Raw genomic sequence first — 16763 nt, 5'->3', positions numbered from 1 at the left:
CAGGAGGGGTCACATGACTAGTGCTCCATTTTGACTGTTGTATAAGTGTTCATGTTCCTGTGGTTTTGTTTAGCAGTTGGCTTTTTTTTACATTCATAATTCTTCTATTTCACTGTTTATTTCATCACTGCTCCCTCTGTGCATAACAATAAAGTTAATACTTGCTATGATCAAATTTCCTCAATATATTATTCCATTCTTAGAAACCTCTGCCAAAATCCTCTCTCCAGCAAACACCAATCCTCTACCTGTACAGACGATTTAGGGACTAAGGAGAAGGATAATGAATAAGTTATTAAGGCAGAAACTGTAATATATCAAAGGGAATTGGATATGGATCAGAAAAGGATACAGGGAAGAGCTGGGAAATGGGTTTGGAGTACTTGGGTCCAGATGAAGAGCTAGCACTGGCAGGATGTGCCAAACAGGTTGCTTCTATGCTGTAAGATCTATGCTAACATTCAGTCCCTGTAAGATATAAAAGGGCATGGGGAAGAGCAGGTTAATGGGACAGTGCAAGTTGAAGAACTAGCACCTATATTCATGTAATGGGTTGAATGGAATCCCTCTGAGCTGTTTCTGTGATTCTGTGCTCATCTAAGCCATTGTTAGCAGTGATCACGTCTTCCCTCATTGATCTCCACCCACAGTACAACTTTACAAAACTTTCTCAGCCTCTTCCTACTTTAGAGACTTCAGTACTTCAAGGTATGAATGGTAACAACCTGCTACTGTCCACAGCTGTTTTATAATAAGATCTGAAAGCAAGTAATAGAAATTGAGAGATGTTCAATAGCCTGAATTCTAAATCATTTCACAGTTTGGCAGACAAAGTAAATAAGACTTGTACTTCAGGCATTCAGCCAGTGAGATACAGGGTGTGATGGTCATTAACATCTTTCAGGTGTCGTATATCTGATATCAGCCCAAGATAAATATACCATCCAGTTACCTGTCCGGTCACCAATTGGTCCCAATTCATGTGCTATTCACAGTATGACAGTGAATATCATGTTTTAATTCATTCATTGATGTGGTGAAATACTTGGCTTAGTTGGTGGGACTTGAGATTGTTCAGACTTGCCATGGTACCTTGGAAAACAAACAGAAACATCTGCTTAAGAGTTGCTTTAGCTACTGGTCCTGTCCCACACAGCATTGAGATGATAAAACACTAAACCATCAATTGCCAACCGAATTTTAAATCCAAACAGCTGCAAGTCAAACCCATCACTTAACTAATCACACAGCATGTTTAATTGTTTCATCCAGATTGCATCGAGACAGCTAACTACTCTGAAACATAAGCTAGAGAATGAGCTGAATTTTAATCTCCTTCTGTACTGTTACTGAATTAAAGGGGACAATACAAAGTTAAACTATTTTTGTCAGGAGAGTTTTCTTTCAAATGAGATGTTCAACTGAGACCTGGTCTGCCTGTCCAGATTGAACGAGGAGATCCTGTTGTAGTATTCGGAGAGGAATAGAGCGTTTGCTCTGGTTTTGGAAACACATTCTCCCTCAACTGCACCTAAACAGATTATGATCAGTTGTTTCATTTGTTGTTTGTGGGATCTTGCTGTGCACACATTGGCAGCCATTTTCCTACATAACATTGACTGTATCTGAAAAGCACTTCGTTGGATGCAAAGTCCTTTGGGATGCATGTTCTCCTTTCTGAACAAAAACAGAATGTTGTTTATTTCAGGTCTTGTGACCATGGTTATCCTACGAACATGAAAAGGTGAAATGAAGGAGGGAGAGCATGGACTGATCCATTTGTTAATTCGGGGCACAGGCTGCTCCCCTGGGGGCCTGTTACCATTTTCACAATCTGAAGGCAATCAGCAGAAGCACTTGTTGCAAACGGCATGGATTTATCAGAATTTTGTGTATTTTAATGTTTACGCAAGACTTTGAGACAAGACTTTCAGCTGTAATACTGTAGAGTCTCATTGTCTCAAAACACCAAGTCAATAAGCTTTCTTTGTTTTAATTGCTCTGAATAAGTTTGGATAAACGGTTTCATTCGTGTATAGAACTTTTATTAAATGGAACATTATTTGTTACTTTTTACTCCTTGTTCAGCTTTGCTATGTAATCATGTAATAATGTGTGCTCCATAGCAGGTGAGATCCTGAGGAAAAGCTTTGATCCCTTGAGCAAAACTAGTGAGTATTCCTGAACAACAGCACATGTAACGCTGCCAAGGATTGGCAGTACCCAGTAAAGTGTACTGTGCTGAAATTGATTTTAAAAACAAGCACTTCAGCAGTGCAAAGCACTATATGCTGTTGTGACAATGGGTGTACACACACCTGAAACTGTAACCTGACTCTTCTCTCCACAGATTCTAGCAAATCTGCTGTGTAATTCCAGCATTTTCTGTTTTTACTTCATTAAGTGCACTTGTCAAATTTTAATTAGGATGGTTATCAAAAAGCCTAAATTTCTACTTGAAACCACAGTGCCAGTCTTGGCTCAGTGGGCAGAACTCTCCCTACTGAGTTACAATGTCATGGATTCAAGCCACACTCCAGAGGCCTGAGCACATAATCCAAGGTGACACTCCCAATGCATTACTGAGGGAGTACTGCACTGCTGGGAGGGTCAGTATTGAGGGAGCACTGCACTGTCGGAGGGTCACTGCTGAGGGAGTGCTGCACTGTCGGAGGGTCAGTACTGAGGGAGTACTGCACTGTCGGAGGGTCAGTACTGAGGGAGTACTGCACTATCGTAGGATCAGTACTGAGGGAGACTGCACTGTCGGAGGGTCAGTACTGAGGGAGACTGCACTGTCGGAGGGTCAGTACTGAGGGAGTACTGCACTGTCGGAGGGTCAGTACTGAGGGAGACTGCACTGTCGGAGGGTCAGTACTGAGGGAGACTGCACTGTCGGAGGGTCAGTACTGAGGGAGACTGCACTGAGGGAGTGCTGCACTGTTGGAGGGTCAGTACTGAGGGAGACTGCACTGTTGGAGGGTCAGTACTGAGGGAGACTGCACTGTCGGAGGGTCAGTACTGAGGGAGCACTACACTGTCGGAGGGGCAGTACTGAGGGAGCACTACACTGTCGGAGGGGCAGTACTGAGGGAGCTCTGCGCTGTCGGAAGATCGGTCTTTCAGTTGAAATGTTAACCTGCCTGATGAGGTGGACGTAAAGATCCCATGGCATCATTCAAAGTAGATTAGGGGAGTTCTCCCTGGTGTCCTGGCCATTATTTGTCCTTGAATCACCTCACCAAAAACGATTATCTGGTCATTTGTCTCATTGCTGTTTGTGGGCTCCTGCTGTGCATCGATTGACTGCCGTGTTTGCTACATTACAACAGTGACTACACTTCAAAATTACTTCACTAGTTGTAAAGCACTTTGTGATGTTTCCTCCTTTTGGAACCAATGTGTCTGCACTGTATAATTGTCTGACAGGTTAATACAACAGCCAGCCCTCCCTCACCATACAGAATACAAGTAGAAGACGCAGGTTGTTTTAAAGGGAACATTAATTTTCCTCATAGGTTATTGAAATAGTTCCACCTTATTTAGTTGATTTTGAGATTAGGTTTAATGTGCATTTAGTTTTGTAAGAGCCAGTACTGAGTATAAGATTAGCACAGTGCGCTACACCTGCTCATAGAATAGGCTTAAGTAGCTGAAAAGGAATCTGGCTTGAAGACTTGGGCACAGACATGTCTGTGTCAATGACTGTCCCAGGGGGTTCTGGAGCCATGCACAAGATGCCTTCCAAGTTGATGAAACTCAGCAATGATCAGGATCATAAAACAGGTTACAAGAGGGGTCACCGATCTCTTGCATGCTATCCCCTTCCTAGGGTCATACAGAGATATCAGTGAATGGCATTCACATTGGCCAATGCTCTCCAAAGGGGGTCAGTCTGCTCTCCTTTCCCTGCACCGAGGTCCTTTGATTTAGATGCAACAACTGGGCGTCAGTCCCCCTCAGCTGGGGAAATGCCAGGCATCTACGATTTCTATTCAGGGTCCCAACCAAAGGAAAGCTGGATTCAGAGTATCGGCAGCAATTGTGATGCCTTCCATAGTCAAATAGCATGTCAACTGCCACCGTCTGGATGCACACAGTGTATGGTCACTTGGTTGAGATATAGGGGTGGGGGGCAGGGGTTAATGTTGCCAATATCAGAACGATCAGCACATCAAATAAAGTGAGAAAACCGGGGTCATAAATTTAGTTTATAACTCATTTAGTCTTCCCCTCCCACCTGCTGGTTTGTGTGTTGGGGAATGAGTTGATGGTGATTTGTTGGGGGAAGAAGTTGACGGTGATTTGTTGGGGAATGAGTTGATGGTGATTTGTTGGGGAATGAGTTGATGGTGATTTGTTGGGGGAGGAGTTGACGGTGATTTGTTGGGAGAAGGAGTTGATGGTGATTTGTTGGGGAAGGAGTTGACGGTGATTTGTTGGGGGAAGGAGTTGACGGTGATTTGTTGGGGGAAGGAGTTGACGGTGATTTGTTGGGGGAAGGAGTTGACAGTGATTTGTTGGGGGAAGAGTTGACGGTGATTTGTTGGGGAAGGAGTTGAACGGTGATTTGTTGGGGGAGGAGTTGACGGTGATTTGTTGGGGGAGGAGTTGACGGTGATTTGTTGGGGGAAGAGTTGACGGTGATTTGTTGGGGGAGGAGTTGACGGTGATTTGTTGGGGGAAGAGTTGACGGTGATTTGTTGGGGGAAGAGTTGACGGTGATTTGTTGGGGAAGGAGTTGAACGGTGATTTGTTGGGGGAAGTAGTTGATGGTGATTTGTTGGGGAAGGAGTTGATGGTGATTTGTTGAGGAAGGAGTTGACGGTGATTTGTTGGGGGAAGGGGTTGACGGTGATTTGTTGAGGAAGTAGTTGACGGTGATTTGTTGGGGGAAGAGTTGACGGTGATTTGTTGGGGGAGGAGTTGAACGGTGATTTGTTGGGGGAGGAGTTGACGGTGATTTGTTGGGGGAGGAGTTGACGGTGATTTGTTGGGGGAAGAGTTGATGGTGATTTGTTGGGGAAGGAGTTGAACGGTGATTTGTTGGGGGAAGGAGTTGACGGTGATTTGTTGGGGGAAGGAGTTGACGGTGATTTGTTGGGGGAAGGAGTTGAACGGTGATTTGTTGGGGGAGGAGTTGACGGTGATTTGTTGGGGGAAGAGTTGACGGTGATTTGTTGGGGAAGGAGTTGAACGGTGATTTGTTGGGGGAGGAGTTGACGGTGATTTGTTGGGGGAAGAGTTGACGGTGATTTGTTGGGGAAGGAGTTGACGATGACTTGTTGGGGGAGGAGTTGACGGTGATTTGTTGGGGGAGGAGTTGACGGTGATTTGTTGGGGGAGGAGTTGACGGTGATTTGTTGGGGGAAGAGTTGACGGTGATTTGTTGGGGAAGGAGTTGATGGTGATTTGTTGGGGGAAGAGTTGACGGTGATTTGTTGGGGAAGGAGTTGACGGTGATTTGTTGGGGGAAGGGGTTGACAGTGATTTGTTGAGGAAGTAGTTGACGGTGATTTGTTGGGGGAAGGAGTTGACGGTGATTTGTTGGGGGAGGAGTTGACGGTGATTTGTTGGGGGAAGAGTTGATGATGATTTGTTGGGGAAGGAGTTGAACGGTGATTTGTTGGGGGAAGTAGTTGATGGTGATTTGTTGGGGGAAGGGGTTGAACGGTGATTTGTTGGGGGAGGAGTTGACGGTGATTTGTTGGGGGAGGAGTTGACGGTGATTTGTTGGGGGAAGAGTTGACGGTGATTTGTTGGGGGAGGAGTTGACGGTGATTTGTTGGGGGAAGAGTTGACGGTGATTTGTTGGGGGAAGAGTTGACGGTGATTTGTTGGGGAAGGAGTTGAACGGTGATTTGTTGGGGGAAGTAGTTGATGGTGATTTGTTGGGGAAGGAGTTGATGGTGATTTGTTGAGGAAGGAGTTGACGGTGATTTGTTGGGGGAAGGGGTTGACGGTGATTTGTTGAGGAAGTAGTTGACGGTGATTTGTTGGGGGAAGAGTTGACGGTGATTTGTTGGGGGAGGAGTTGAACGGTGATTTGTTGGGGGAGGAGTTGACGGTGATTTGTTGGGGGAGGAGTTGATGGTGATTTGTTGGGGGAAGAGTTGATGGTGATTTGTTGGGGAAGGAGTTGAACGGTGATTTGTTGGGGGAAGTAGTTGATGGTGATTTGTTGGGGGAAGGGGTTGACAGTGATTTGTTGGGGGAAGGAGTTGACGGTGATTTGTTGGGGGAAGGAGTTGACGGTGATTTGTTGGGGGAAGGAGTTGAACGGTGATTTGTTGGGGGAGGAGTTGACGGTGATTTGTTGGGGGAAGAGTTGACGGTGATTTGTTGGGGAAGGAGTTGACGATGACTTGTTGGGGGAGGAGTTGACGGTGATTTGTTGGGGGAGGAGTTGACGGTGATTTGTTGGGGGAGGAGTTGACGGTGATTTGTTGGGGGAAGAGTTGACGGTGATTTGTTGGGGAAGGAGTTGATGGTGATTTGTTGGGGGAAGAGTTGATGGTGATTTGTTGGGGAAGGAGTTGACGGTGATTTGTTGGGGGAAGGGGTTGACAGTGATTTGTTGAGGAAGTAGTTGACGGTGATTTGTTGGGGGAAGGAGTTGACGGTGATTTGTTGGGGGAGGAGTTGACGGTGATTTGTTGGGGGAAGAGTTGATGATTTGTTGGGGAAGGAGTTGAACGGTGATTTGTTGGGGGAAGTAGTTGATGGTGATTTGTTGGGGGAAGGGGTTGACAGTGATTTGTTGGGGGAAGGAGTTGACGCTGATTTGTTGGGGGAAGGAGTTGACGGTGATTTGTTGGGGGAAGGAGTTGAACGGTGATTTGTTGGGGGAGGAGTTGACGGTGATTTGTTGGGGGAAGAGTTGACGGTGATTTGTTGGGGAAGGAGTTGAACGGTGATTTGTTGGGGGAAGGGGTTGACGGTGATTTGTTGGGGGAAGAGTTGACGGTGATTTGTTGGGGAAGGAGTTGACGATGACTTGTTGGGGGAGGAGTTGACGATGACTTGTTGGGGGAGGAGATGACGATGACTTGTTGGGGGAGGAGTTGACGGTGATTTGTTGGGGGAGGAGTTGACGGTGATTTGTTGGGGGAGGAGTTGACGGTGATTTGTTGGGGGAAGAGTTGATGGTGATTTGTTGGGGGAAGGAGTTGAACGGTGATTTGTTGGGGGAAGGAGTTGAACGGTGATTTGGGGGAAGGAGTTGACGGTGATTTGTTGGGGGAAGGAGTTGACGGTGATTTGTTGGGGGAAGGAGTTGAACGGTGATTTGTTGGGGGAAGGAGTTGAACGGTGATTTGTTGGGGGAAGGAGTTGAACGGTGATTTGGGGGAAGGAGTTGACGGTGATTTGTTGGGGGAAGGAGTTGAACGGTGATTTGTTGGGGGAAGGAGTTGACGGTGATTTGTTGGGGGAAGGAGTTGAACGGTGATTTGTTGGGGGAAGGAGTTGAACGGTGATTTGTTGGGGGAAGGAGTTGAACGGTGATTTGTTGGGGGAAGGAGTTGAACGGTGATTTGTTGGGGGAAGGAGTTGAACGGTGATTTGTTGGGGGAAGGAGTTGAACGGTGATTTGTTGGGGGAAGGAGTTGAACGGTGATTTGTTGGGGGAAGGAGTTGAACGGTGATTTGTTGGGGGAAGGAGTTGAACGGTGATTTGTTGGGGGAAGGAGTTGAACGGTGATTTGTTGGGGGAAGGAGTTGAACGGTGATTTGTTGGGGGAAGGAGTTGAACGGTGATTTGTTGGGGGAAGGAGTTGAACGGTGATTTGTTGGGGGAAGGAGTTGAACGGTGATTTGTTGGTGGATGGAGTTGAACGGTGATTTGTTGGGGGATGGAGTTGAACGGTGATTTGTTGGGGGAAGGAGTTGAACGGTGATTTGTTGGGGGAAGGAGTTGAACGGTGATTTGTTGGGGGAAGGAGTTGAACGGTGATTTGTTGGGGGAAGGAGTTGAACGGTGATTTGTTGGGGGAAGGAGTTGAACGGTGATTTGTTGGGGGAAGGAGTTGAACGGTGATTTGTTGGGGGAAGGAGTTGAACGGTGATTTGTTGGGGGAAGGAGTTGAACGGTGATTTGTTGGGGGAAGGGGTTGACGGTGATTTGTTGAGGAAGTAGTTGACGGTGATTTGTTGGGGGAAGAGTTGACGGTGATTTGTTGGGGGAAGGAGTTGAACGGTGATTTGTTGGGGGAAGGAGTTGAACGGTGATTTGTTGGGGGAAGGAGTTGAACGGTGATTTGTTGGGGGAAGGAGTTGAACGGTGATTTGTTGGGGGAAGGAGTTGAACGGTGATTTGTTGGGGGAAGGAGTTGAACGGTGATTTGTTGGGGGAAGGAGTTGAACGGTGATTTGTTGGGGGAAGGAGTTGAACGGTGATTTGTTGGGGGAAGGAGTTGAACGGTGATTTGTTGGGGGAAGGAGTTGAACGGCGAGTTGTTGGGGAAGGAGATGTGCGGTGATTTGCCCACCCTTCCTGCATGGGCCTGTGTCTAAACCTTTAACTGCTGTCCCTGAGCAGGTTAACCAGAGTAATTTCCGATCTGTGTCAAAAGGAAACTACCTGTGTGCCAAGGCTGCTCTGTTGTTGAAGGCTTCTCCACAACGCAATAAACGTATTTAAAAAGAAATCATTTCAAACAATTGTCAGGTCTTCTGTAAAAAAAAAACTGATTAAAATTCTGAGTTACTGAATGTGAGCTAAATTGTGTTATAAACTGTTATGAAGACAGCAAGCAGATTGTGACCACTGAGTGTCTGGAAATAAACTAGGGAGGCAAACTACAAGCAGTGAGACACACTGCCCCTTCGAGAACTCATAGGCAAGGGAGCTGTGCTGTGTAAACTTACATTCTGCAGGCTTTGTGTGTTTAAAGGTCATTCATGTTTTTTTTGACAAGTACCAGTATGACAATTTGTAAATGTTTACATCATGATTTATACAATTTATTTAAACATTTTAATAAAGTTATTTTTGAGAACATCTTTTTTTTAACTGTCAAAGTGAGAATGGTGCTTTGCAATTTCTGACTCCTTTAACTGATGTGTGTTTGTAACTATTGTGTCTCCACACTGTTGTAACAATCCCGTATGATTCCATTACTCTACATGATTCTTCAGAACCAAATAATTGTTACAAAAATCAACAAATGGAGGACATGCAGCTAATAAGCAATTAAATATATACAGACTCTCATTCCTACCTCACAAACTGGATCATCACTCAGTCAAGTTCAGATGATGGTGGTGGTTACTTACGTGAGGTGCTAGAGAGTGACTAGTATGTGTCGGACTAGAAAGTGATGGATGACTGAGCTTCCCCACTGATTATCTGTTCTGGGAGCTCTGCTTTTCAATATTTTTAGTAATTATTTGGATGAAGGAATAGAGATCCAAGTTTACAAAACGGGCAGTTGATGTTCAGTGTGAAGTTATCCACTTTGAACTGAAGAAAGTTGGATCAGAGTATTTTCAAAATGTTCAGCAGCTTAACACTGTGGAGAAGCAGAGATTTAGGGGTCCAAGTGCAGAAATCACTGTGGACAACAACAACTTGTATTTATATAGTGCCTTCAACATAGTAAAACATCCCAAGGTGCTTCACAGGAACATTATAAAACATAATATGACACTAGCCACATAAGGAGATATTAAGTCCAATGACCAAAAGCTTGGTCAAAGAGGTAGGTCTAAAGGAGCGTCTGAAAGGAGGAAAGCGATGCAGGAAGGGTATTCCAGAGCTTAGGGCCTAGGCAACTGAAGGTGCAAGCCACCAATGGTGGAGCAATTAAAATTAGGGATGTTCAACAGGCTAGAATTAGAGGAACGCAGATATCTCAGAGGGTTTTGGGGCTGGAGAAGATTACAGAGATAGGGAGGGGTGAGACCATGGAGGGATTTGAAAACCAGGATGAGAATTTTAAAACCAGGACGTTACTTGACTGGGAACAGTAGGTCAGTGAGCAGAGGGTGATAAGTGAGCAAGACTTGGTGCGAGTTAAGACACAGGCAGCAGTTTTGGGTGACCTCAAGTTTACAATGGGTAGAATGTGGGAAACCAGCCAGGAGTGCATTGGAATAGTCAAGCCTAGAGGTAGTGAAGGCATTAATGAGGATTTCAGCAGGAGATGAGTTGAAATGGGCAAAGACAGGCGATGTTATGGAGATGGTTTAGTGATGGCGCAAATATGAGGTCGGAAGCTTATAAGAACAAGGAGCAGGAGGAGGCAATTCAGCCCCTCGAGCCTCCTCTGCCATTCAATACGATCATGGCTGATCTCATCTCGGCCTCAACTCCACTTTCCTGCCTGTTCTGCATAACCCTTCAACCCATTACTAATTAAAAATCTGTCTATCTCCTTAAATTTACTCAATGTCCCGGCATCTGGGGTAGTGAATTCCACAGACTCACGACCCTTTGAGAGAAGTAATTTCTCCTCATCTCTGTTTTCGATCTGCTACCCCTTATCCTAAAACCATGACCTCTTGTTCTAGATTGGCCCACAAGAGGAAACATCCTCTCTACGTCTACTTTGTCAATCCCCTTAACCATCTTATATACCTCAATTAGATCTCCTCTCAATCTTATAAACTCTAGAGAGAAAAGGCCGAAACTGCTCAATCTCTCTTCATAAGACAAACCCCTCATCTCTGGAATCAATCTAGTGAACCTCCTCTGAACTGCCTCCAATGCAATGAAAACAATGGTTTGTCTTCTCAATATTTAATCGGAAATTTCTGCTCATCCACTTCAGGATGTAGGATATGTGGTGGTGAGGTAGAGCTGGGTGTCATCAGCATACATGTGAAAACTAATGCTGTGCTTTCAGATGATGTCAGCGAGGGCCAGCATGTAGATGAGAAATAGGAGGGGGCCAAGGATAGATCCTTGGGGGACACCAGAGGTAATGGTGCGGGAGCAGGAAGAGAAGACTTTGTAGGCGATACTGTGGCTACGATTCGATAGATAAAAATGGAACCAGGTGAGAGCAGTCCCACCCAGCTGGATGACGATGGAGAGGTGTTGGAGGAGGATGGTGTGGTCAACTATATCAAAGGCTGCAAACAGATGGAGAAGGATGAGGAGGGAAAGTTTACCTTTATCACAGTCACAGAGGATGTTAGTTGTAATTTTGGTAAGAGCTGTTGCAGTACTGTGGCAGGGGCGGAAACCAGATTGGAGGGATTCAAATGGAGTTCTGGAGAAGCTGGGCACAAGAGTTAGTTTTTTTTTGAGGAGATGGGTGATGACAGCAGATTTAAAGGAGAGAGGGCCAACACCTTAAGAGAAAGGACTATTAGCATATCAGCTAACATGAGGTCTAGGAGGGGAAGTTGGGTGGTCTGCAGTTTAGTGGGAATAGGATCAAGGGAGCAGGAGGGGGGTCTCATGAACAAGATGAGCTCAGACGGCAGGAGGGGAGACAGGAGAGAAACTGCAGTAAGATGTGAATTTAGGGCGAGGGCAGGGGGAACTTTACAGGAAGTTTGACCAGATGGGGTAGTGGAAGAAAGGGACCCGGCAGAGGCAGCTGATTGGATGGTCTCGATCTTAATGACAAAGAAGTCCATGAGCTCCTCGCACTTATTGTTGGAGGTGAGGGGAGAGGGGTTTAAGACAACGGTACAAAAAATAATTTAAAAAGCTAATGGAATGTTGACCTTTATCTTAAGGGTGTGGAAGTTATGTTACAACCATATGAAGCCTTGGTCAGAGCCCATCTGGAGTACTGCATTCAGTCTGGGCACCACACCTCAAGAACGATATACTGGCAGCCCAGATTCTCCAGAATGATGCTGATGAAAAAAGAGTTAAATTATGCAGACAGGTTCTCTTGAGTATAGCTGGTTTTTGTCTCTTTACAATGTTAAAAGGTTACAGTATGGTCAATCCAGAGAGTCTATTTCCTCTGATGTGGGGAATCCAGAACAAGGGGGTATAGCCTTAACATTAGAGCTTGGCCATTCAGGGGTGAAATCAGGAAGCATTTCTTATCACAAAATGTTAGTGGAAATCCAGAATTCTCTTCCCAAAGGGCTATGGCGGCTGGGGTTCAATTAACATTTTCAGGACTGAAATCAGTAGATTCTTGTTAAATAATAGTAATAAGGGATGTGGAGCAAAGGTGGGTAAATGGGGATGAGGTACAGATCAGCCATGATTTCATTAAATGACAGAACAGGCTTGAGCTGCTGGATGCCTGCCTCCTCCTATTATTAATCGTTGTGTATGGTCAACACACTAATGGTCAGTACTCAGTGTCACAAATGAAATAAAACTGCACAGATTCTGTAGTTTATGTACAGAAGGTATTTACACCACTAAAAGCTCCATGTCAAGCAAAGCTTGGCAGTTAACTGTCAGTCATTGTAAACTGATGCATTCTCCATGGCAATGCCTCTACTAATCAGAGTTCACTTGTCAACCAATCAGCACTCTCTTTTCATACAGTATAAAGCTGTTTTCCCTTACATTGGTATTCTTGTGGATTGTCCTGATGAGTGCAAGATGAAAAGCTTCGACAACATGTCTCTATTTTCAGCAATACTCAAGTTCTGTACTACCAAATGACTATCTCCTTCATGTATTTAGCCAATCCCTTTTGAAGGCTACTGTTGAAACTGTATCCACTGCCCTATCAGGCAGTGCATCATAAATCCTAACCACTCACTGTGGAAGAAAGTTTTTTCTCATGGTGCCACTGGTTCCTTTGCCAATCTCCTTAAGTTTGGATTTTCTGGTCTTCAGCCATCAGAAGCAGTTTCTCTTCATTTACTCCATCTAAACCCGCCATGATTTTGCCTCTATCAGATCCCCTCTTGGTCTTTCTCTGCTCTATGGAGAACAACCCCAGCTTCTCCAGTCTATCCATGTAGCTATAATCCCACATCCCTGGAACTGTTTTAGTAACTCTTCTGTACCCTGTCTAAAAGCTTTCATGTTAATTTTAAAGAGTGGTGCCCAGAATTGGACACAATACTCCAGCTGGGGCCGAACTAGTGTTTTCATAAAGGTTTAGCATTACTTCCTGGCTTTTGTATTCTATGTCTCTATTTATATAGCCCAAGTTCCCATATGCTTTATTAACTACTTTGTTAACCTGTCCTGCCACCTTCAAAGATTTGTGTACAAACACCCCCAGTTCTCTCTGTTCTTGCCCCCCCCCCCCTTTAATATTGTACCATTTACCAGAACCTGAAGAAGGGTCACTGACCTGAAACGTTAACTCTGCTTCTCTCTCCACAGATGCTGCCAGACCTGCTGAGTATTTCCAGCATTTGTTGTTTGTGTTTCTGATTTCCAGTATCTGCAGTAATTTGCTTTTATCGTGTTTTCTATCCCATAGCCAATTTTGTGTCCATGCTGCTACTGCCCCTTTTATCCCATGGGCTTCAATTTACACAACATCAACTATAATGCCCTCATCCATCCTCTCTGTCACCTCATCAAAAACCTCAATCAAGTTAGTCAAATATGATTTGCCCTCAACAACTCCATGCTGGCTCTCCTTTAAGAAGTCCATGCTTGTCCAAGTGACTGTTAATTTTCTATGAACTTATGAATTAGAAGCAGGAGTAGGCCACACGGCCCCTTGAACCTGCTCCGCCATTTAATAAGATCATGGCTGATCTCATTGTAGCCTCGACTCCACTTTACCACCTACCCCCGATAACCTTTCACCCCCTTGCTTATCAAGAATCTATCTACCTCTGCCTTAAAAATATTCAAAGGCTCTGCTTCCACCGTCTTTTGAAGAAGAGAATTCCAAAGGCTCACGACCCTCTGAGAAAAAATTTCTTCTCATCTCTGTCTTAAATGGGTGACTCCTTATTTTTAAGGCTGCATTTGCTGACAATGCTACCGCTAGGTGGCCCTGCAGTGGCACATGCGCAAATGCAGCCTGTGCCACTAAAACGTCACAGTCTGCGACTTCAGGCAGCTGCCAGGACTAAAGATGGCGCTGCTCAAATAATCACATGTACACAACCGAACCTAAACACCTGGCAGCACACAATGGCCGGAGGCATAGAGCAGGCAGGGGCCGGGGCAGCAGAGCGGGCCGGGGACGGGGGGGGGGAGCGGAGCGGGCCTGGGGGGAGCGGAGGGGCTGGGGAGTGGGCGCGCTAACGGGCCAGGGACGGGGGGGAGCGAAGCGGAGCGGCAGGAGGTGGGGGGAGGGAGGAGGAGTGCGTTTTTCTGCGCATGCGCCATAAACTTGCAACAGCAAAAGACGTACCGGCCGGTCCCCGCACCCGGCGACACCAGGGTCTTCAGCTGCTCGCTCCCCGTGGCTCTCTAACGGCCTCTCGCTTCCGGCCCCCTCCATCCAGCCATTCCCTCCAGCTGCAGATTCCCCATCCAGCCGCTTTCTCTCCTACTTCTCAACTGTACTTCAGGCATTGCAGCTCTCTGCTCCCTGCCTTTTGCATCCCCCTCTTCAGGCATTTCTGAATTTAACTCCCTCCCACTACACCCCCAGCCCCCACCCCCTCTCTCCCCCCCACCTCGCCCTCTCCCTCCACCCCCATCTACCCCCCACCCCCTCCTCCCCCTCTCGCCCCTACCCCCCTCTCCCCCACCCCCTCTACCTCCCCACCAAGGACCACACCACAGTTGAATATCTGATGTGCAGTTGCAAATAGCATCAAAAACCTCAACAATTTCAGGTTTAATTATTGAGAAATGTTGTTAAGTACATTAAACATTCGAGGCACTGCTGTGCATGGATACATGAGTGTTGTGTTGCCAGCATTCCCCTGAAACAGACAGGTCGAGTCTCTGCTATGCAGAACTAAAGAGATTGTTCCTGGAGAGCCTTGTGAATGAACGCTTGGCTCTCTATTGCACTACTGTATTGTCCATGTGAAGAAGGCAAAGTCACAAGAGTCTGAGCTCAGTCTATTCTTGGTGAATGTTCCCCAAACGCATCCCAATGTGCGCTCCCACTTCATCCATAAATGCAAGGTTCCTTTCCACATCGTGACAAGCTCCGCAGCATGATCCAGTTGCCTTCGTTGCTTGAATGCTGACCTTAAGTCTCAAGGATTGGTTTCTCGACAGCATGTTTTACATGAAAAGAAATAAAGCAAATCAGTATCAGAGCTTCCCTCCCTCCATCCACTGAAATTACTGTTGTGCACATCTTTTTAAGTTCTGCAGTGAAGGCACCAATTGATAACGTCGCCAATGAAGCACTTATTACCCACCTCAGATGCAGGAATCAGCACATCCTTGCGTCCTCTCCTGTACTGCCTCCTTTGCTGGAATGCCGTCCTTAAGTCTCAAGGATTGTTTTCTCGAGGGCATGTTTTACATGAAAAGAAATAAGGTAAGAACATCAGTGTCAGAGCTTCCCTCCCTCTAATGAAATTACTGTTTAACATGCTTTATGCTCTGCAGTAAAGGCATGTACTGATAACACCGCCAATGAATCACTTAGTACCCACCTCAGCTGTAGGAGGCAGGATGATGTTACTGCCCCTATCTCGTGATGGTTCAATGCTGCTCTCAGGGAAAACATGAATGATGTGAGGGTGCTGGAAAAAGAAGCACATTTCCTTTGTACTATGAACATAAAGCAGGCCATTTAGCCCAGCTGTTCCCTGCTAGTGGTTATGCTACTCGTGCGCCTTCCCATCCACTCCCATTTAATCCTGCCTACTACTATCAGCATCATCTTCCATTTCTTTCACTCTTATCTATCTTTGCCTTAAAGCAACACTGAAGATGGAGAATGGTGTGGCTGCACTCCCACCTCGCCAGTTGTGTACGCAGCAAGAGCATTCACATTTGTGCTACCACTGGACACGGCATGCTTGTTTCCTTTAGTGCTCAGTCTCTTCTTGCTGAATGTTCCCCAAGTGCTTGACCCCTTTGGATGCCCTCTCTGCTTGACAGGCAGCAGCTGGCAATTGCGGAGTCTCACAAGGCTCTGCATGGTTGTTTCAAGGGCAGATGGGGAAACAGGTGGCTGTATGCCCATGTGCACTGCTCTGATGGGTGTAGGAGCAGGTAACTATGTGCCCATGTGCACTGCTCTGATGTGTGCAGGAACAGGTGACTGTGTGTCCACGTGCACTGCTCTGATGGGTGTAGGAGCAGGTAACTATGTGCCCATGTGCATTGCTCTGATGGGTGTAGGAACAGGTGGCTGTGTGCCCATGTGCACTGCTCTGATGGGTGCAGGAACAGGCGGCTGTGTGTCCACGTGCACTGCTCTGATGTGTGCAGGAACAGGTGGCTGTGTGTCCATGTGCACTGCTCTGATGGGTGCAGGAACAGGTGGCTGTGTATCCATGTGCACTGCTCTGATGGGTGTAGGAGCAGGTAACTATGTGCCCATGTGCACTGCTCTGATGGGTGGAGGAACAGGTGGCTGTGTGCCCATGTGCACTGCTCTGATGGGTGCAGGAACAGGTGGCTGTGTGTCCATGTGCACTGCTCTGATGGGTGTAGGAGCAGGTAACTATGTGCCCATGTGCACTGCTCTGATGGGTGTAGGAACAGGTGGCTGTGTGCCCATGTGCACTGCTCTGATGTGTACAGGAACAGGCGGCTGTGTGTCCACGTGCACTGCTCTGATGGGTGCAGGAACAGGTGGCTGTGTGTCCATGTGCACTGCTCTGATGTGTGCAGGAACAGGTGGCTGTGTGTCCATGTGCACTGCTCTGATGTGTACAGGAACAGGTGACTGTGGGGCCATGTGCACTGCTCTGATGGGTGTAGGAACAGGTGGCTGTGTGCC

The 16763-nt window shown here is 46.5% G+C and overlaps 1 protein-coding gene across 4 annotated transcripts in view; it reads left to right on the top strand.

Annotated features, from left to right (window-relative positions):
- The window catches only part of mospd1 (motile sperm domain containing 1), a 76294-nt gene extending 71318 nt beyond the window's left edge, over positions 1-4976 (top strand). For 2 of the 4 annotated variants that reach the window (XM_068047061.1, XM_068047060.1), the window contains exon 7: positions 1709-4974. In XM_068047061.1, coding sequence (XP_067903162.1) covers positions 1709-1740 — 32 coding nt within the window. In that variant the 3' untranslated portion in view covers positions 1741-4974. Of the gene's footprint in view, positions 1-1708 lie in introns of all 4 variants that reach the window. The other 2 variants (XM_068047064.1, XM_068047062.1) reach the window with 2 other exon arrangements.
- The last annotated feature ends 11787 nt before the right edge of the window (positions 4977-16763 follow it).

The sequence above is a fragment of the Heterodontus francisci genome, chromosome 15, assembly GCF_036365525.1.
Source record: "Heterodontus francisci isolate sHetFra1 chromosome 15, sHetFra1.hap1, whole genome shotgun sequence".
Classification (NCBI taxonomy): domain Eukaryota; kingdom Metazoa; phylum Chordata; class Chondrichthyes; order Heterodontiformes; family Heterodontidae; genus Heterodontus; species Heterodontus francisci.
The sequence above is the reverse complement of the archived record's forward strand: the minus strand, read 5'-3'. Positions and strand labels throughout refer to the sequence as shown.